Below are 22,140 nucleotides of genomic sequence, written 5' to 3'. Positions count from 1 at the left end.
ATTTTTCTCAATCCAGCCCACATATTGGTAGATAGTTTGTACACTACAGCCGTTCAGACTCCGAGTATTATGTTAGTTCATGTTTCCTGTTATCGCAGCAGCACTAGACCCGTTTCAAATGATGAGCAGTTAGTAATGGTGCTACGTTTTCACAAAGTGTTCTAAGGAACCAAGTATTTTGTATTGAGGAAAGCCAGTTTAGTCAGCCAGTCGAAACACATTTTCATTAACGGAGCTGTCAGTTGAAATGCCATCAAAACATTGTCAAAATCACAATGATCCCTCGGTGGGAACCTCAAGACCACTTGAATAATCCTCAATTGGAGTAACTACATCCTCAGAAGTTGAAAGAACAAACAAACTATACCGTTTAGAACTTTGACGATAAAGGATATTTTTCAAATGACATTCTCAACACAATAATTCAATAATACAGTAGCAACCAGTAAATGAAAAAAAACCGGAACATCATGAATGGAAGTACAATCCACTTACAATTAATGATTCATATTTCATCTCATCAGTTCTTTGGTATGTGATTTCTTATAAAGATCTTTACTGCTTTATAATGATTCAAACATTTCATGTATAATAACTTTAATCCACTTGACAGGTGACCCACTAGAGGCCCAAAAGTCTCTTAAATTTGTAAGCTTTCAAAAGAGTTATCTGATGATAAAGGCATCACATGTCATTACCCTACATACAGAGACCCCTAGTGTTATGAAAAACAGTTAACATTGTTCCTGAGACTAAATTCCATGGATCAAAAATTAAGCTTTGCCAACACAAATCAATTCATACAATATGACTTTTAATTAATTAACGATTTTACACGTCCATCTCTCCAATTATATTTATAATCAATAACTTTAATTAATCAATGGCGTGAATTCATTACAAAAAATATAATCAATCAGTCAAAATAAAATCCAGGTAATTTTATATAATATATACATACATCTTGTAACAGTATTACAACAACGGATCTTCACGATGAATTCCTTTCAGTTTTCGGGAATGATTATTATTATTACATCAGTATTATTATTAGTAATATAATTGTATTAATCAATAAATGATTGGGAAACGAAGGAAGGAAACTTTTGTTTAAACGTTGAATGCAAAACGAGAAGGCACACACAAAATCCACAGCAATATTTTTGTTTTGATAAAGCCATACAGGCAGAACTCTTTTTCATACATCTTGAAAATCAGAACAATACAGGAGTAACCTGCTACGTATGTATGCCTACAAGTTAGTTAAATGAAATACAGTTTTAATGATATAAGTTTATATAGTTTTTGCGGGCATCGGTGAACTTACAACAGTTCTGGTTAATTCTAATACTATAAACTACTAACGTACTATATCACTTATCGATCCTTGCCTATTTTGCGTAATTTCATACAGCATTTTTCGGGTATGAATGAATTTTACACATGTATTTATACATAAATGGAAATTTTCTCCCATAATGTGAACAATTGACAGTTAACCCACGCACTATGCACGTGAATTCACTTCCAAGACTGAATTCATAGATATTTTGTTGGAATACTAGATTTTAGCACGACATCCAAATCTGCCCTGGTTAGCAAAATATTAAGTTAGCTTTTGACCTGGACCCAGTTCCACAATAATGAGTTAGAGTTAAAATTAGTTCATTTTCCATGAGTTAACTCTGCTTAAAATCTTAACACAGATCTTTGGATCTGGGTCCAGCTGTGCTACTATACTCTAATTATGTTCAGATAATGAGGAATTTGTTTTATCTTACAAAATTTCGCTAGGTGAGAGGTGAGAATATTGACTAGTTGATCAAACAAAATAAAATCCTACTTTATATATATTCACACGTATAGAAAAGCCAGGTATGTTTTATACAACTGCACGCTGGTTTTTTCAGGTACAGTACACATTTCAAGAAAACAAAATCTATAATTACCCCTTGAGCCTTGAGATTGTGATGAAATTGAATAATTCTTTGTTAAACTTATTTCTGAAATCAGGACCCTCATGAATTACATAAATAGGCATTTGTCATATTCTCACCATACACAGGTACCACATAGAAAGAAAAGTAAATGGCAGAGGAACAGTCATCCTATATATAATTACTCGCAACTCTTCCTCTATAGGTCATCAATGATGTCGCTTAAGATAAATTTTTCACCAGTACACAAAAAATGGCAATTTAAGTAAATAAATAAATAAATAGATAGAATTAATTAATGTATGACAGGATAACAAGAGTTTGTTTTCAAAACACCAACACATTGGATCGGCGCCTTCTCAATCAGTGGCGGCACTATTGAGCCGCGGTCGTTTAGGGTGGCTGAGAATCAGTGAATTATGATGATTTGTTCATTAAGCTACATAGTGTTTTGCACGCAGTATGAAAAACATCTGGTTTATAAAGCACTTACATAAAAATGCGGTGACTTCGTTCATCGACGAATTGCTATCAGTGCTTTGGTTTTCAACGATGAGGACGAATGAGTCGAAACGATTCATGAAAGGTGACGACACACGACAGCAAACATATATACATATATAATGTATCCATGCATGCGTATACATGAATATCGAAATTATCGAATGATATGTGATGAATATATCTATCTTATTTGATACCCTCAGACGGATAGATGTCCGCGTGATCGTCATCCATCGAAATTTACAAAAATAGTAGCATATATTTTTTCCCACGGATTGTGGTGAATATTTTTTTGAACACAAATGCTGTACAAAGGGTCGGAACACCACGTACACATCATATATAGGTCTATATACATATATTAGATACATTCAGTGATGATATAATTAATATATTACTGCTGGAACATTCCTTTTTTGTAAAATCTAGTACTATACCGATATTCATATAATGATTCATTGATGTTGAAATCGAACACAAAATCTCCTTAGTATAGGCTTTGTAACACAGCACAAGATGGAATGTTGCTTAATTACTACTAAGTCTTCGGCACATCATATTTCTCATCCGAATTGAGGTCAGAATTGAGTTTTTCGTCTGTTTTATAAGTTAACACCCGACAGATTGAGTAAATTGAGGCAAGATTCGAAAGTAACGACGCTGTTTTTGTGGCAGCGATTATCAATATGAAGAAAATAAAAGCATAGCACAGGTTTCATGTTTTACACGTAACAACACACGTCCATTCAAATATCAAGGCAGACAGGTCTTAATGATCATATGGTGGAAGGACATAATCTTCTTTTTTTTAAATTTCCAGTTCAGAAATCAATACTCATCTTCTGCACGTACGTATTAACTGGAAGACCATTTGTTGCTTAGGTCCAATTTGCAGCACAAAATTTTCTACGGCCAGTCTTAAATTGAAGTCCAGGGCCTGGTTTTGTAGGCATTCACGTTACGCCTCTAGATACTATGAACACACCTCGCAAGTTATTGGTACCAAGTTTATAAACGCGGCTCCTGTTGTTAAATCAATCAGAACGCTTTGAAGTATTCGATATAGCTAATGCTCACTAATATAGCTTCATGCTCATTAATTGACCTCGAAGAGGTAAGTTTGTATAGCTTGCATTGTTCAAGTCTAGATGAATCATTTAACATCGGTACATGTTCCAGTATATATATATATATATATATATACATACGTTAAAAAAACAATCTATCAGAGATGACCTCTTAAATCATAAACTATTTTCTTTTAATTTTGTGTACCGGTAACTGTTTTTGCCAGAAATATGCATAACCCTTCCTTACAAGGCTAATAATTAGAATTTAACAGAAACATAACATACTATACTATTTAAACGCATTTAATTTGACCGATCGATCATTCACTTTTTTTTTAATTGATCGTGAATGATAACCATAAATTATAATTTTTAAAGAAACATCAGAGTACAAAATACTAAAATGTTGAGAGCCTGTGCCTGTACTAGGCTCCCCCTGATGTTTTGCGCATACTGAAAATTTTTTCTTTCATTTCATAATGATTTTCTATCTATACGAGAAGCTATCGTAGGTCTGAGATGTTGCTCTTTGAGCCAAATATCTGGACAAGTTGACCTTCGTAATCTTCTATACTGCGTTTCATAAGATCCATACAAGGTCCTAATAGTCTTTCAAACGCATGCACATCGAGTACTGAAAAACAGAACAAAAGAGACGTGATATTGAAAAAAAAACAAAACAATCCTTTAGATCCTTAGCAGATATATCATAAGGGGGTGACTGATTTTCAGATGGGTGGATGTGAAAATGATAGGGGTCGCCATTCCTCTAAAACCTGTATCGGAGAACACTGCCGTGATTGATAATGCCTGACATTTTTTCATTCAAGCAACGCATCATGTAGACACCAATGATTGCAGGTATTATAGTATGTTGTCTAGGTAACACGTGGACCGGACAGTCATTCTATAGAAAGTGAAAATACACGCGAATCAATAACTATCCATATGCGAGAAATATTATGCGTTTACCTGCACAACGCGTTGTTCCTACGGAATAAGCAGAAGCTGCTCTCGGTTTATGAGTGACAAGTGCTAATTCTGAAAATGAGAAAAATATCCGAATTATGAGTAAATCATCAGATTCCACGTCATCGAACATACTGCATTTATATCATTGATATCAGCAATAGTGAAGTCAAACACACCTCCAAAATAATCGCCTTTTTTACATCGGGTTAATTCAACTTCGGTATTCGGATCATTCTGAAAAACATAACGGCAAATACCAGAAATAATACTTCAAACCAGATGGTGCTGCCACCTATGCAGTAGAGAAGGCCACCTATGCAGCAGAGAACCGCGAATTAGAATTGGCAAAATTGGAAAATCGAATAGTCTTGACACAATTCATAATTGATTAATCAATATCGATAAGGATGGAGTGTTGGATTGTGGGGCCCTGGACCACACGGTTCTCTTAATTCAACAGCAGGATAAAGACCTATCCAAGCTGATAAGTGCAATAAAATCAATCATTGGTTAATCACGAGAACCTATTGATTCCGAATTAATAAGTATTTGATAGAAGATGTCGAAACGAAACCTCTGATCCCCTCAGCACGTTCATACGTACCATGTTAGTCATGGTTATTCTTACTTCACCTTCCTCGACGAAATACATGCAATCAGCATCGTCACCCTGGAATAAAAACACAAAAATGATTAATCGGCAAATAAAAACGACAACTTTCACCTTGTCGGGTGAAACCTCTGACAATTGATAGATATAACCTCGCTTATATTAATGAATCAGTCCCTATTGATTAATCGCGTAATGAACCTGTTGCGATAAAAATACACACGCGGATGGTGCTTTGATCGATCAATCTCAGAGACAACGTCCTCATGCCTCAGTATTCACCATCTATAAGCTTCAAAAATAATTTGGCCACATGCTTCGACTTAACCTTGATGTTTTCAAATTTCAATTAGTGGTCTGCAAAAGATGGCGGAAGATTTAGTGTCCAAGATGGGCAGAGTTTACTGTAAAACTACACTATGATAACCGCATATGATAGCGTTATATACTAAATATTTTTTTGTGACTGAATAGAGCAAGGTCTATTCCTAAAAGATGTCATTATTCAAATCTCACCGGAAGATGAGTGATATATACATATATAACCAACACAATAGAAGCAATTTGTGCGCTGTTTCTTTGATAATATAATTACACAGTAGATTGCGGTGTTGCGTGGTAGTGCGACTAGGAAAAATTAGACCACATGATGGGCTCCCCTCATTCCTTCTACTCAATCACTTTTACTCATGGTGGAATTACGAATCAGACAAAAACCATTTGCGCACATGGACATTTTCTCGATATTTTTTCTAAGGACCTCACAATTGAACTGTCAGGATTGTCAAGACCAGTTGCTGCAGCTGCCCTGTGATGAACATATACCTCCTACGGCTGAATTTAGTTCATATATTATTCAACCCATATTGTGAAAATCTTGGAAGCAAATCTAATGCGAATGGCTCTGTCAGTATCTCGAATGATGCAGTCTATGATAGATTTATCCTTCCACTTTTAAGGGTTTAAGTTTAACTTGTACATGGCAAGTAGTTTGCGCCACAAAAAAAATTTAATTCTTATATTATAAGCCAGAGCGCATAAAATACCAATATACCAAAGTTCATCTTAAAAATATTCATTTTTACACTCTACGAAAAAACTAATCTGACTACAGTGCAAGAGATTGAGATAAAAAAATCTTCGGTAAATAGAGAACGGAATCAAGTTTATGAGAAGTAGCATGTTTGACAATGGTCAACAGGGCTGCAGATTGTTCCAGACAAATAACCATAGCTCTACAAGAGTATTAAATGTCAACTAATAAAATAGCATTCATATCAACACAAAATTGACACAACAGAAGGAGTTTTAGCCGCCTAATAACACAGAGATCAGCGTTATTGGCACAAAAAAATCGTATAGGAATAAATGAACCAAAGTTCAACAAAAAGGGCAGAAATGTACTTCACAAAATATCATACGTATGATACAACTGTATAATAATGAAGTAGATTGGGTCGCAGGCTACTCAGCCTAACTGGTGTTTCAGGACCATAAATATTTCGACGACCTGACACTGAATCAGAGAAAGTATAAGTCTCGAAAGACATACGTATTCAATCTCACGATTACCTGTTTAATGATGAGATCTCCATCTTCGAATGTTTTCGGTGCTAAAGCATCCGCGACGTTCATTCTTTCATAACTCTGCAAAAATACACATGAATAAAGTGAAAATCAACAGTGGATTTTAATTGTAATAGACCTTTAAAATCAGGAAATAAATATTGAAACATTTTATTCCGCTTATTAAAAAAATATTCAAAGCCTAAATGTTCATTACTATTTGAGGTATGAATAGTCTCTTATAGTTATTACCACGAAGCTATAACCAAAATTCAGAAGTAATCATTCCATAAACGGATTCTCATCATAATCTCATATAAAGTCAATATTTCTGCGAATTACACAGAATTAATTACGCATCTTCGAAAAATCTTTAATAATTATTGAGCATTGAGCGTAGTAGAGCATTGTCTAGGAAACAAATTGCCGTGTTTTCGTAGTGATTTGTGTAGTTGAGAAATTAAAAATAAACCAGTTTTAGTTCTATTGTCGAGGTGTATTGTGCGTAGTCAGAACTAAGCCTGTGTTAATAACAACTGCGCTGACCTATAAACCTAGGCTATATTTTGCTTGTAGCATTACTTTATTGATCGACTCAGCGCACGCACAATTCTATTGGCTGAGATACAAACTAAGCTTTATCCGAGGTTTAACTACACTAGACATAGCTCAGACCACATTCAGCTAGCTAGAGTGTTCACTCCTATGCTGTAATGCTTTTCACACGCAGACATCAGATATAAGAAACCGAGTCGTAGAAAAATTATTCATCGTTATAAATCTACACCGAATTATGACAGATGTGTGAAGGATATAATATTACGGATCGGAGAATTACCGAATGATGACAAATTATATATTTGATGAGAATTAGGAGAGAGGATATCGCGATATCGTCCATAAATAAGACTTATAATAGTGTGTGAAGACTCTGGCATGAAAACTTGTTTCATTATAGTACCGAATAACTTAGCGACGAATTCGTGCTCGGATTTCGACGGATTAAAATGAATTATTTAGATATAAACTGAAACGCGTAAATAGTTCTTCAGTCGGATTTAGATTGAACCGGATTAATCAACGCTAGGCAATTAACTCTCAATTAACTATGGATAATCGAGGTGTAATGGAAGCCGAGTCGTTAACGAATTACGGTTACATGCCGCCCGCCGTCGTCGATCAGGGCACGATGGAGTGGATTAAACGCAAGCCGAATTTCACCGATCGCGAAAACATGTACGTCGTCGACCAGGTGATCAAACAGAAAGGTATCATATTGAACAAGCAGGTTAACGGACAAGTGAACAGTCGCAAGCACGCCGTTTGGTACGGAATCAGCGTCGTGTTGAATAAACATAATCCGGGCGTGAAACGTTGCATCGGCGACGTACGCAGAAAATGGAAGAACCTGCTGCACACGGCTCGACGAGAACTCGTCTCGTATCAAAAAGCGCTGACGACCGGCGAATACCCGACCCGGCAGCTGTCGGCGACCTCGCTGAAAATCATCAACGCCGGCATGGTCGGAAAACGCTACATGAAAATGATCAACCGCGACGACGCGCGAATCAAACGCGAACCGATGGACGACGACGAGGACGACGAAGACGACGACGACGATACCGCCGAAATGATCGAAAATGAAGCGATCAACGAAGACATCGACACGACCGAAATGGAATCCGATCAGAACGTGTTCGCGCCGATGAGCATGCAGCCGAGTTCGACACCACCGCAGTCGAAACAACCAATGATCGGGTCGGCACAGTCCGGCGCCGCCACCGCGGCCGCAGCCGCATACTCGACGGCTGAATTTTCCGACGTCGAAAGCATCAACGACGGCTCGTTCGACGACATGGCGCCGGATACGCCTTCGTCTTACCCGACGACGAAGATTTCGCAGAAGTTCCCCGTATTGAAAGATTTAATCTACAATCAACAACAATTCCTGAATATGAGATCCGAGACGGACAACGAAATGACCCCGTACGAAAAAGCCGACGTCGAAATACAAGTTAACGACGACGACTTATGGCCGCCCAATAAAAAGTTCAAGGCCGCTAGCGAACCCGATGTCAAGGTCACCGAAGAATCGCGTGTCGGTACGATGTTGTCGACATTCGGCGACAAGTCTTCGCGAAACAGAGCTTTAAACCCGCTGGTTAATCTGAAAAATTCGATGACGGCGCTGTCTCCGCCGAGGTCGAGCGAATTCGAGGAGAATACTGAGGAGAGACGGCAGCAACAGAGAGAATTATTCGCGCTACAGAAACACATACTGGAAATCGAGAGGGACAAACAACTGATCGAAAAGGAGAAAAAGGCGTTAGAACGAGACAAACTGACTCTCGAAATCGAACAGTTAAAAAATCAAATCAAACAACAAAATTCGACGATGAACGGAGTGAATGAATAAAATTAGGATGGTGGCTATAAATTCTATTGTACTTAAACATCCTTTAATAAAACTGAAAATTCTGTCTTCAATTGTTTTCATTAATACTAATTGTATTGTATGTTAGGATGGCAACTATGATTACCGTAGTTCATTCACTAGGGTGCACATTATCTAATGTAGGTTCTTTGACGAAACTGGTGACCTTAAACTAGGCCAGCTGACTGGTGACGGTTTAGTTGAAACCTTGAAAGTGACACTAATCCTTGTCTTGGGAGTTGTTTTGACTGAATTGATTTTCATCCTGAATCATATTTTTAATCGATAAACTTTAAATACATTTCCATTTTACACCGTCAATCTCATATCCAACTGTATGTTTAACTAGTAGTAATCACTTGTTGTCAGAGACCTCGCTATACACTTCGTTTTCAATGACGGAAACTACATTCTGAAATTCATCTTCAGTTCTACGCACGCTTGTCACCGAGTGCCTCAATTCTCTGGCATAGAGAGAGAGAGAAAACTGATACAGGACAAAGCCTTCAGTTGACATTGAGAAAGCAGAGAAGTGACAGAGGGTCTGACTGATAACTGAGACGCAGCCTTCGCGGCAAAATATTCAATGCAATTCTGGTACCAAATTGATGACCAGTGGTGAACATATATATCCCATAGCTCGGTCATCAAGATACAGTTAATTATGTCGCATTGCATGTATATATTGCGAAACCGATGCGAGAAATCAATGGAGGAACCTCCTCTCGGTAGCGCAGGATCCCAGTAACAACGTTCAACTTGACCAGAATGATTAGTTTCCATGTATATCCACAACGCTGATAAGAAGTATGCCTATTGATAAGTGTCATGCGCATTTCCATATTGAGTAGCGAATAACGGACCGTAGTTAGTATCTGTGAACTAACTGTACAGTCGTTATTGCTAAGATAGGGCCAACGTTTCCTAATACGATAGTAGCAAAAATCACATGTCTTTACTACTACCATCTCTAAAGCTTAGCCCACTTCACTATGAATAATGATATAAGGAACCATAAAAGCGGATGTAAACGAAATTGAATTTATCCCTCGGCAGGAGGTAAGGAATGGGGGGACGACAAACGACTAGATTGAAATTAACGATACTTACATCTAATGTTTTGAGCATTGGTACATTTTCGAGGAGATTTTCGTACATTTTGCGTTTATTGAAAGCGTTCTTTAATACGATGCGTCTGAACGTGGCTCGATCCTGTAAATTAAAGCAACGATTGATTAAAACGTATCCAGCGGGCGTCGGTCTAATTAGACTACCATTTGTAATCATCATTTTAATCATTGATTCAAAACGCAAAACTAGCGACGATTCTTAAGTGTGGCAAAGATTCCCTACAATTAAAACATAGCTGACTCCTTTATCTCCCTATGACATCATATTCAGGCAAGATTCAAACATCAAATTCTAGTAAGCAATAAGATGATATCATAGCAGTGTTCTCCACAACAGGTTTGGAAGGGGGGCCATCCCTTTCATTTTTATATCCACCCCTCTGAGAACCAGCCACCCCAAATAAAATATCTGCTGCCCCTACCAGGGATGTCAATACTCTATCAATGCTGATAATTGCTCTGAAATGAGGTGATACGAAAAATAGGAGCCTGCCATCTTTTATGGAGGAGGCCATAAAGATTTCACCCCGTGAATCTACAGAATATTCGAACGAATAGCATCCATTAGAATCTATTGGAAAAACCTTGAAAGTACTGAACTCTACGAATACGTTTCAGTTTCCACGACACTTTGATTACCGTTACAACATAACGCCATTCATTAATGGAAGACAGCTGTCAAGGGATGAAAAATAAATGTATATCTCAAGACATAGAAGTGTAAGCGAACACTATGCTCAAGAGAAGATGACGCTGTCTATAAGAACTACACAGTCGTATTGCAAATTTCTGCGTAACATCCGCTTATATTATTTGATCATCAAAGTTCATCAGTTTTGCCGCGGGGCACATGCGCCCTTTGAAAAACGCAACGCTACAAATATTGGGTAGTTACGACTGAAAATGGCGCTTCTTCGAAAACAAGCTACATAAATTAATTACCGCGATGAAATTGCAGGGTAGTTCGAAATGTCTTAGTAAATAGAGCGTAGAATTGATGACGAAAATATCCTTCAATAATCGATCGCAGAAATCGAATAAATATTTTTTGTTTCTATCAAGTGTTTAAGGTCAAGCAATTATCAATTCGTCAAGCAAATTATCTAAAAGACTTAAGTTTCAGGTATATTTCAAACAGATTTGTTTTCGAAGCGGTGATTGTTCTGAGAATTCTGCGCAGGCAAATGAAGCCGTTAAATTCGAATTGTAGCTGAAATCTTATCGATGCGTGTGAGAAAAGTCAACTTTGCAGCATTTCTCAATTTCTAATCCGTGATTATTTTCGTCAATTTGATTCGGTTAATTTAAAACGAGCAAGCGAGCTATGAAAGGAACTTTTGCTTCTGATTCCATATAAAACCCCAGAATCAGAGCCATTCCTTACTCTCCCACCAACAAAAACACCCAGAGCACAAATATTTTTGATTTCACTTACCATAGCCCAAAGAGTTCCTTCCGATGTTGCAATGATAGTTGCAGCACGAGGCATATTATACATTAAAGCCAATTCACCGAAGCTGCCTTGACTATCGTACTGTCCTACGCATTTAGGCTTACCATCAACTTCTACATAAATATCATAAGTGCCCCTAAAAGTACATGATAAAATATAACGTTATGATTGAAAATTGAAGTAAAGCTTCGAGGGATCATAAGTTTTCAAACTGAAAAACATACTCTAAAAAATGCAATGATCTGCTTGGTCGCAATGAGCTAAAGATTTTTTTGTGAGCGGGCGACGATAGAAATGATTTACCGTGACAGTGATTGGAGTAAAGTTGCTTCACACCTGGTGCAAAAACGACAATATCGCAATTGCAATGAATAGCATCGCTAAGCAAACCAGGGCTTCGGGGCAATATTACAGTTTACAGAATACATCGCGTCCGAGGGTACGCCTCGATGGAAAACTATTATTACCGTAACTAATGGGAATCGTCGTAAAAAAACATGAGAAACCCGTTATTTCCTCTTCAACGCCGGAAATAGAATACTTAATAGCGCTCGGGTCCTGGTCTTTTTTTCTAGATTGATTCGTTCTTGTCGTTTCGTGTTGGCGCGGGCGCGCGCGCTGCCTCACGGGCGGAATTCTCACGATGATTAGGTGCTTCGTACCAAAAACTGATTGTTTTCTGAACAAGGAGAAAGAGACGCAGAGATAACGTCAGTATTCCCCAGTCACCTGAGGGATACGATACGCGTTGTCGACACACAGACCGTTGGTTGTATACCTCCGCCGCCGATGACATCGTCATATGAACCGACTTTGACTTGTGGAAAAGCGGCAAAATCTCCGAGCAGGAAATACCTTTGTTGCCATGGCAGCGCACTGGATATCGCGATCCCGTTCATTTATTTCTCAATCCGTCGAGGATCGACGGATCTACGCGCATAACTTTCGGAGATTACAAGAATCTCGCCTGTTGATTTGCTGGCACCAAGAATTGGCCAAAAAATCCCGTACCTGAGAATATCACTTTTTGCGCTTAATAGGATGAAAATAAGAATGAAAGGTTTCTCTTTGCGGGTTTCATCATTTGAGATTCGATAACGATATAACCAGTTTTTTTCATTCTCTGTTTATCTATTGTTTGACTCACAAAACCACAGGGAACGAAACAGCTATGATCACGCAAGTGGTTTTGGCCTATGTGCCAAATGAGCCAAGGCCAACCGTTGCTATGGGTGCCAAATGGACCCATGCCTATGGCCATACCAAAAACGTCAGACCTGAGCCATACCAAATTTTCAGCTCAAATTATTGCGTGTGAATGCTTACTGGTGCTGGAAGTGACTCACTTCACTTTGTCACAGCATTATTTAGCGATTGACACGCTCTATAATTAGGCACTGGCCAAATTTAACTCTGGTCTGAGCCAGGCCTCGCTGATCTTGTGATAGCTAATTTACAGAATCTTTTTAATCTAATATATTGGCTTGTTACAGCTACAAGTTAGCAGAAACATGTTGAAAATATCCAGTATACAGTCGACTATACCCAAGATTCGAGTATCCTGGAACTTGGATAAAACGAACATTGAACATTCAGTAAAATCTGACGGTAATACGTGGATCTGAAGCACCGATGGAGGCTTTCACGTTCATCGCCGATCTCGCGCCGGGATGACGAAAGATTAGCTCGTCGCAGTCGTTACTTTTTAATTCCACATTAATATGGAGCAATCCAATTTCGATTAGCACTTTGAATTGACCAGGGTTTCCCGGGTAACAACGCTGTAGCTGAAACATCATTTTTCAAGATCAAAGCTAAATCCTCTCCGTGAAGCTTTCCAGTTCTCGACGTCGACGGAGTAGCTGACGACGACGACTACGTGAGGAGAACGATAACAATTATGTTCAACGCAGTGGAAAAAGCCAGCACAATATACAGCTCATAATCAACCTTACCGACCCTATGAAATTATAGTTTAGTTTGTAGTATAGGCTGATTAAACGTGGGTTCGATTAAAAGGCGCGAGTGTGGGATGTGAGGGACTGATTGAATAGGGGGACCACGTGAGCGCGAGTCTTTCAAAGGCAAGCAAGGACATAAGGGACACACGACGTTCATTTCAGTGAGGATGCATTTTATGCGTGGTAGCCGACATACATCACAGGTAGATACGAGCGTGTGCACCCCTCCTGAAAATATCAACTTGCCCTGAAATTTTACGGAAAAATGAAAAACATAAAATTGATACCTAAAAAAGTTTACATTCAAATGCTTCTTCTCTGTTAGATCAAAAGGGGAGGGCAGGTAAAAATGAGGCAGTTTTCTTTGCTGAGAAACAATGAGAGGCTTGTAATCTCAATGCAGTTGGAAATATGACAAGAGGGCTACAGTTAAGAAAGAGGGATAACAGTCCCCTGGAGGGGAGCAGAAACAGCGAGAGAGGGGGAGAGGCGAGAGGGGAGAGAGACCTGTATAAAGAGCACTCAATGAATGAATAATTGGTCGAAATGATTATCAGCAGGTTTCAAATAAGAGCACGGTAAACCGGTTTGAGTTATTAATAATTATTCAGAGCAAGCAAACGCTGGCCACAGGATGTGACTAAATGTAAACTTACGTGTCAATAACATAGAAATTATCTCCATCATCTCCTTGGTCAATTACATGTTCGTCAGGCGTTACCTGAAATCAAAAGAAATGAAAATATCTTTATTTTAAAAATGAGCTTAAAGGCCCCAAAAATGTAGATATACAGGGCAGATCCGGAGGCCAATTTCAAAGTCGCATCCCAAACGGGCATTTTGATGTCTAAAAAGGCAATATAGCCTGCACTCCCTACTGAGAAATGCACCAAATATCGTTATTGACAAAATGAATAAGGGCACTGATTCACCCTTGTTTACTATTCATATTCATGACAATAATTACAAATACCAACTGAATAAGGATGTTGTTTAGCAATAGTTGAAATACATCCAAGGATGCAACACTCATCTAAAGAAAACCTAAAAATATTCCTTCCTATGATTCGGTAAAACATTTGATGAAAAAAGGGATTATGTATAGTTGCAAGGTGTAGATCTACAACCCCTTAGTGTTAGAATATCTAATATCAGCCGGAATCATACCGATATTCTACGCTTTCAGTTGAGTTGAGTTGAGTTCACACTTTGAGAGAGTTTCCGTTTGATTTGTTTCACTAATGACGCTGGAGACGCTCGTGGTTTATTAAGTGTGTAAAATATGAATTACCATACCGCGAGACAGACGAACGAATGAACGGTAAGACCTGAAATAGCCTCACCGGCGTAATGCATCCTAGAGCAAACCATATTTCGCGCAGTCGTCATCGCTTTCACGAAAGCGTAATGCACGTTAATAAACCACGAATGTGGTCGCGGCATGAAAAATATATAAATCAAAGCGTCCCCTGTAATTCAATTTTCGATTCCCCGCTGCTTACTTTTTTCATCGTACCCCCGGTAAGCGAAAATAGAAAAAATAAATCGAAAACAAAAGACGGAGATCTCATCCCTCAATCTGCTGAATAGATCAGAATATTTAAAACGTATTTCCCAACGGAATATTTCATATTCTTAAATATTGGAAGACTTAAAAAAGCTTTATCTCTCCTTAAGCAAATGTTTGTCATCGGGGAGATAAAAACGACTGCGACTGCATTTCCAACTGTTGAATGACAAAATACCAAAGTTCACGGCGGACCAGCAGACTCGCTGTTAAACGTAGTCGCTAATGTCTTTCTGCTCTTTAAACAAAGGGCAAATGACATGCCTCTCAGTTCCCAACTGATAATTTATCATTTCATTACTGCTTGGATTTGAAAACTAGTTACATAGTCCATGATCAACATCATCCCCACAGCAACCAATATACGGTAGTGAGTGGCACACTGCGGTATTTCAAACGGTTCTTGCAGACTAGAGCGATCTGCGTATGCGCAATCAAAGTCAAAGAAAGTGTCTTTGATACTTCAAGAAGATTTCGACGACCGACGAATCCTGGATTGATACGACCGGTAAAAGACTGATGACTTCAGTAAGTTCAGCCTCTTACATGCCACCAACAGACGTCCCTAAACACAAACCGAATTTTGTGGTCTCGAGACAATGGAATTGATCAAGGGCTCCGTTCGATTCGGCGACAAATGAAGTATTCTTTCTGATCACCTCATGTACACAAGCCACTAAACAGCTGTATTATCATCAGCGGTGATGATTTGACGGCATTACCGGCCATCCGGGCTTTTCATATCAGCGCGAGATGACAACCAACAGACAGATGTATGGACGTCAGCAAGATCCAATTATCCGGGCTCGTTCGGGGCGCATTAGATGCACGGCGAATACAGACCGACCGCCGCGCGTCGATCGCATCGAACGACGAATAAAAAAAAGTCATGTCGAAAGTCTCCGCGAGAATAGAAGTCGATAAATGCCGGAACAATCCGAGATAAACAACAACGCCTACCGATACCCAACCGATCAATCGGTGGCGAATCCGACAGATCCCGTCGGTTCATTCGACATCAAAATGCTAACTAAGTTTAGATGTTTTTCGTATCGAGTAATTAGCCTAACTAGAGAAAAATTAGCATAATTATTTTCCCCCCCGCACAATGACTAAGATTTTCCATCGAACTTCTACTAATGTTCGGACAAAATTCTACGCTCCTATTTTTTTTGAAACGAATAAGCTCTATCATATCTATGCATGAATAAAGGACCATGGGTCCAGTAGGATCAACTGAGTACAGTTTTACTTTTGACCACAAAAAAACGATTTGTTCTGGGATTTGCGACTTGAATACCGAAGGACTTTCCCAATGACGTCATTATCTAGAATTAAGGCCAAGCACCGATAAGTAGAATGGGGATAAATTCATTGAAATTTTTGAACATTTTCTCCCAGTACTTCTAAACGGCAGAGTGGACGGACTAATGAACCCCTATTTCTCGCCTAATGACAAAATACCAGCTGTGTATATCCAGCGGTTACAATTTGTGCCACCAAGAGCAAACAGACTGTTATTTTCAGGACCATCAACACGGTTGATCCTAAAAATGACTTATATTTGCAGTATTTTCTTTTTAAAAGCTTTTTTATTACTTAAAGTGGAAGACAATTTGATAAATACAATTAACACGAGGGCCATTCATAATACCAGTCTTTATAAATATGGCACACGCCGCCGACAAATGATTCATAGACCGTCGACGTTATATCTAATATGATCACCTGATGAGCTCCATTACCGGGATCTTCTATCGCTGTAAACTGAATCTTAGTTCATCGAATTAAAGTCTGACTATTAAAATAAGACACCGCCACGAGAAACGCCATATGCGCAGAAAATTATCCGCGTTAACCCTTTACTCGAGAAACCCTATTTGAAAAACCTGATAACTGCGTTATTTAACAAACTGATTCATACATGTTGCCACTTTTATTCGACTTGCTTTTTCCCTGACTATTCCCTGACATGTGCACTTTGTTTTCCCTGACTTGATCTGCTAAGAATCCAATCAATTAACGAAGTAAAATACGTAAAACTTGGACGGAAACTGTTTGATTAAAGGCACCATCTAGCAAACTCAACAAATTTCCCAGATTTTTCCTCGATTGTTAGCTTTTTACAAAATTCCCTAACCATTTCCTGATTTCCAGGTGAGTGGCGACCCTATTTTTGTTATCAAATCTATTCTCATTATTGGAGACTAGACCCAAGTTTAAGGATATCTATTCATACCACAAGGGGGAAGGAAAACGATCATCAGGGACAGCCGTACCCTGCTAACATTCAAAGATAGTCAGCAACTGTTGACACACTGCTGTAACTGTCGTAGTTCACAGGAATTACATTACGCTTTAGTTAAGCAGAGGTAGCCGCTGCGAACACCTAGCCATATTTGAATTCCGCACATTTCATGTCGAGAATAATTCAAATCCTGAGAACGCCATGATTTCCCTCATGTACATTATTAAATTGCTGGTTAAACATAATGTATATATCGTCGAGGTTGTGTCAGCCCGCTCTTAGCCAGCCAAAATCGATCCAGACCACTTGATAAGCGCATTACTAAGATCAACACGACTGCCCTACAATGCCACTGCTAACTAATCTTTTTTATGCTACAAGTACCGCAAGATGTACTATCCAGAGCGCAACATTGACGTAGTATGTTTGTTATTTATTCGCCAAATGGTCGCTCGGAAAAATTCTCAAATTGATTTCAAGACAATGAAGAAAATACGCATTCTATTATCAGTAATGGCATGGTTATACCAGAATACCAGCCATGATTGTGGCACTATCTACCGAGAAATGTCAGAGCGATCTAATTTTCAAAATACTTCACAAGTGTACGATCAGATCCATTCAGATAATGAGCTATTCAGAGAGGAAATTATTATTGTCATATCTTGGCAGCAGTCATCAATTTTGGCTGTAGTAGATGGCAGAGAGCAGAAACTGCCGTTATGTATATATATAACAGGAAAAATCTAGTTAGGCGTCAATGTGATGAACGAATAAATTACATTACTAGCTACATCGACAAATCAGTAGTGACCGCCACACGGCAGTGCGATGATTACGAACACAGAAAATAGAATAAGATAAAAAAGATATAGTTACCTTCCTCTCAAACATTGCATCGATTACTTGGTGCATTTGTTGCTGAAAAAGAAAATCGAAAAGACTGATTTTTAAACATGTTCTGTGCTGTTTTTGTATGTTCTCGAAATCTAAGCTCTAGGGCCCCAAAGCTTAGATAAATACCATCAACAACAATTTTTTAATTATCATTCTGCAGAAACACGAGGCAAAACCCGGTAAACATACGCTGACTGGAGGCTCCTATTACATTTCGATTGCCTTTCAAAATCTCATACTCTTCAAGTTTATCCGTAAACTAGATACGTATCTGACAATGAAAACATTCTCTGCCTGATACTAGGAGAAATGTGACTGAGGCAACCGAACCGCCATTCAAACGTGTTCAGGGCAATTTTTCACTTCCGATGCAATCGACAAACAAGAAATTAGGAAAGCGAATCAACGAGAAAGTAATCAATTTAAATTAGCTAACACTGCGCAATCTATCATCGGATCTTTCGCGTCTCTACACTAATAAAGAATCTGCCCGAGACAGTTTTCAAGAATTACGGAGAGTCGTAGCGACTAAAATGGTAGAAAATGTCTCCGACATCGGCTTTAATGTCAATAGGTAAATGAGAACGAACAATGGGAACAGCAGGGAGAGAAGTTCATTTCGTTTTGGGCGGAGTAAGTGTAAGGAGATCATTTCTTTAAGTAAAAAAGGTGTCAATTGGTTTTTGACAATTATTACGCGTAGGAACAATAGAAGATCAATGTGAAGAGTTGACACGCTTTTTTAAAAAGTTTAATGAAATGCCGACGAGTTTCTAACATATATAAGATATATATAATATATATATATATATATATATATATATATATATATATATATATATATATATTTCAATGTTTGAGGAGGAAGAGACGGACAAAGAAATTCCCGGGTAATCGCATTGTACACTCACATTGTCTAAACTCCTGAATAAGAGGATGTTCTTCGTCGCTTCGCTCAATCGTTTTCGCTGTTCGTCCGTCTTCGGATAAACTTTCTGTATCGAAAAAAAGAAAGAAGAAAAACATTGAAGTAGAAGAAAAACGTGCATCGGCTTAATTGAAATGAGGAAAACTCGTCGAGAATTAATGAAAATATCGCGACGTTGACAGATCAAAAATCTAATCATTCAGTTCAGTTGCGATCCCTCGTGTATCTCATCAGAAACATACACCCGGCTTTGTTTGTGATGAAATTGTGCAGTTTATATAAAAATCCGACGTCTATTTAAGGTTATGAATAACTGTGGGCGGGCAGGAGGGCTGTACAGAGAGAGAGATAGAGACAGATATCTCATTGTCTGATTAATGTCTAGCGCGATCCATCATCATTTCGAACGGGTTTTCAATCTGTCGAATATCACACAGGTTTTATGATCATTAAACAGGGGGTGATACGTAGGTAAATCATCAATCAGTGGTTGTAGTTAAACGATAGTTATATCATCCACATAGAATCGGCTTCTTCTTATGACAATATTCAGGCTGCAGTTTCGCCGCGTTCATCAATTTGAGAAATTAGACTTGTTTCATTAAATCAATTTCATCGTTATTTTTCATTCATTCAACTAACATTTGAATGCGAACCGATTGCGGAACCCAATGGTCCAGGGACCAGTTGCTCAAGAGTTGGTTTAAGATAACCGGGGGGGGGGGCGGTGGGGGGAAATAAATACCGTAGTAACAACGAACTATTAATTGTCTCTATGTCAACTAACCACTGGTTAACTCTAACCATGGACTTAGAATCCATGCTCTAACTTGGCCCCAGTTTTATACCATCGTTCGACAGTCATATCAGGGCCAAGCACCATGCGGCCAAAACACCATGGTAGATAGCAGACTCGAGCTTCAGCTATAGGGTATCAATATAAATGAAGGCCATTTTCCCGGTGAGCGTAGCCCATTCTAGGCAAAATATGATCATCAATTATAAACGAAGGTTGAATTTGTAAACCGATGCTAGCGATGTTACAGCGTTTACAGCCAGGATATTGACGATGGGTTAAAGGGATTGTTCGTTAGCTCTGCGGGGCACGACGACGTCGACGAAAGAAAATTACTATTTCCACCGAATGCACCCGAGTAGACGGTCTTAGCTAATCAGAACGTGAAATATCATGATTGGTTAGATTGTTTCCACGGGGTGCCTACGTTAGATCAAAGTTAATGCGAAAATCTAACTGCTACGACGTCGTTAGTAAGACGTCTAAAGAGATGATGTCATCGGCGACGGCGTCGAGGAGGGTGTATACTAACAGGGGAGGTCTCCACACTTACCTGTTCATCGCCTTCGTCTTCATCCGCTTCGGGATCATAACGTTCGGCTGACACTGAAAATACCATGGAATGAAAATACTGTTTAAGACACATGTAAATGCTGGTGTGTGTTGACTGACCAAGGTGATACAGTGTCTATAGCCGTGATTACACATAGAGAATTTGGCTCATGGGCTCGGATCAGACTCGAGTCAAATAAGAGAGATCGCGTTCACATGTAAATCAGTGACTCGATACTAAGCAATACTTAATACAAAGCAAAGTGAGAGACTTCCCGAACCAGTTGCAATTCAGATGAAATAATTTGACCCGTGCTAAATTCTGGTTTGGGCCTGGTCCAACGTTTTTGGTCATGCCAAATTTAGCCTGGGCCCATTTGGCACCCGTGTGAACAGTTGTTCCGGGCCAAACATGCTCGTGTGATCACCGCTTACAGTGCTCAGCATTTTTAGCCACTAGGGGAAGCTTTCAAACACAAGAGTGTTATTGTAGGTTTAGTTCAGGACACTCCAGTACCATTTTTGATAGTTCCTAATTTGATTTTGCAAATCTTGAAATAATGTCATGAAACTATTCTCTTTCATAAACTAGAATTTCTTGATTTGATCCAGATGGCACCATGAACCGACATGAAACCCTGCCTGATAAGCCCCACTGCGCAGGCATATGTGCTTGGGCTCACCAGGCTGCGTTTCATGCTGTGGTTAAATCTTATCATCAAGTTCGAATCCCCGCCGAGGGAGGGACGACATAACTACCAGCCTTAGCAGAAATTGTATCCAGTTGTTTGTACATGCGATTCAGTGCAGGAAATGAAAACGGACTAATTGCAACAGTAGAATATTATTTACACTGTATATCAGACAAATTTCAGCTTTTTGTTGACACCCGTGATTCATTTATCCCCGTGAGTGTCCTACATTGTTGTGTGTGCGTCTACAAAATTCAATTTACCTATCGTGTGATGTTTATTATTCCTTTTAAATCAAATTTTGCGCAGACGTTAATTAGAATGTGTAATGTAATTATTAGCAAATGACGCACAAAAGACTACGAACTCGAATGCGAGTGTCTTCGTTGCTCGTTGTAATATTGACCTAGTTAATTTTGAAGTTACATTTCAATCCATGGGAAACCAATGAAAAGTTAGGGTTAGCGGAAAATCCAATCTGGTAAAAATCCCATGGGTAAAAAATTCCCAAAAAAAGTAGGTAAAAATCCCCCCATCTTTTGAATTGTCTTTTTTTAGATACAATTTTAAGGTTGATTTATTCATATTGATATATTCAATTTATTCATATTTTATGGTGACGATATTGCATAAGAATACCAATCGAGCATAAATTCATTGTACAATTAGAATAAAAAATAGGCCTAAATTACAAATTGAAAGTTATCGCCAGGAAAAAATGTATAGATTGAACGAAAACTACAATTATTCATTCTATGAAAAACTCATTTTCCATGTAGAATAAAGAGAACGTATTCTGATTACCGCGGTTCTGTCTCGCTTG

At 38.6% G+C, this 22,140-nt stretch overlaps 1 protein-coding gene across 3 annotated transcripts in view; it reads right to left on the bottom strand.

Annotated features, from left to right (window-relative positions):
- Positions 1-397: 397 nt before the first annotated feature.
- Positions 398-22,140, bottom strand: part of LOC141901779 (cAMP-dependent protein kinase type II regulatory subunit-like) — a 44,711-nt gene continuing 22,968 nt past the window's right edge. For all 3 annotated transcript variants that reach the window (XM_074789238.1, XM_074789240.1, XM_074789239.1), the window contains exons 3-13: positions 20,627-20,679; positions 19,261-19,344; positions 18,332-18,373; positions 14,294-14,358; positions 11,659-11,812; positions 10,204-10,305; positions 6,666-6,740; positions 5,088-5,153; positions 4,660-4,717; positions 4,484-4,552; positions 398-4,145 (exon numbers count right to left, since the gene is read on the bottom strand). In XM_074789238.1, the coding sequence (XP_074645339.1) occupies positions 4,015-4,145; positions 4,484-4,552; positions 4,660-4,717; positions 5,088-5,153; positions 6,666-6,740; positions 10,204-10,305; positions 11,659-11,812; positions 14,294-14,358; positions 18,332-18,373; positions 19,261-19,344; positions 20,627-20,679 (899 nt within the window). In that variant the 3' untranslated portion in view covers positions 398-4,014. The remainder of the gene's footprint in view (positions 4,146-4,483; positions 4,553-4,659; positions 4,718-5,087; positions 5,154-6,665; positions 6,741-10,203; positions 10,306-11,658; positions 11,813-14,293; positions 14,359-18,331; positions 18,374-19,260; positions 19,345-20,626; positions 20,680-22,140) is intronic.

The sequence above is a fragment of the Tubulanus polymorphus genome, chromosome 3 (genome assembly GCF_964204645.1).
Source record: "Tubulanus polymorphus chromosome 3, tnTubPoly1.2, whole genome shotgun sequence".
In the NCBI taxonomy this organism is placed as follows: Eukaryota; Metazoa; Nemertea; class Palaeonemertea; order Tubulaniformes; family Tubulanidae; genus Tubulanus; species Tubulanus polymorphus.
Note: the sequence above shows the minus strand (reverse complement) of the source record. Positions and strands in the feature narration are given on the sequence as shown.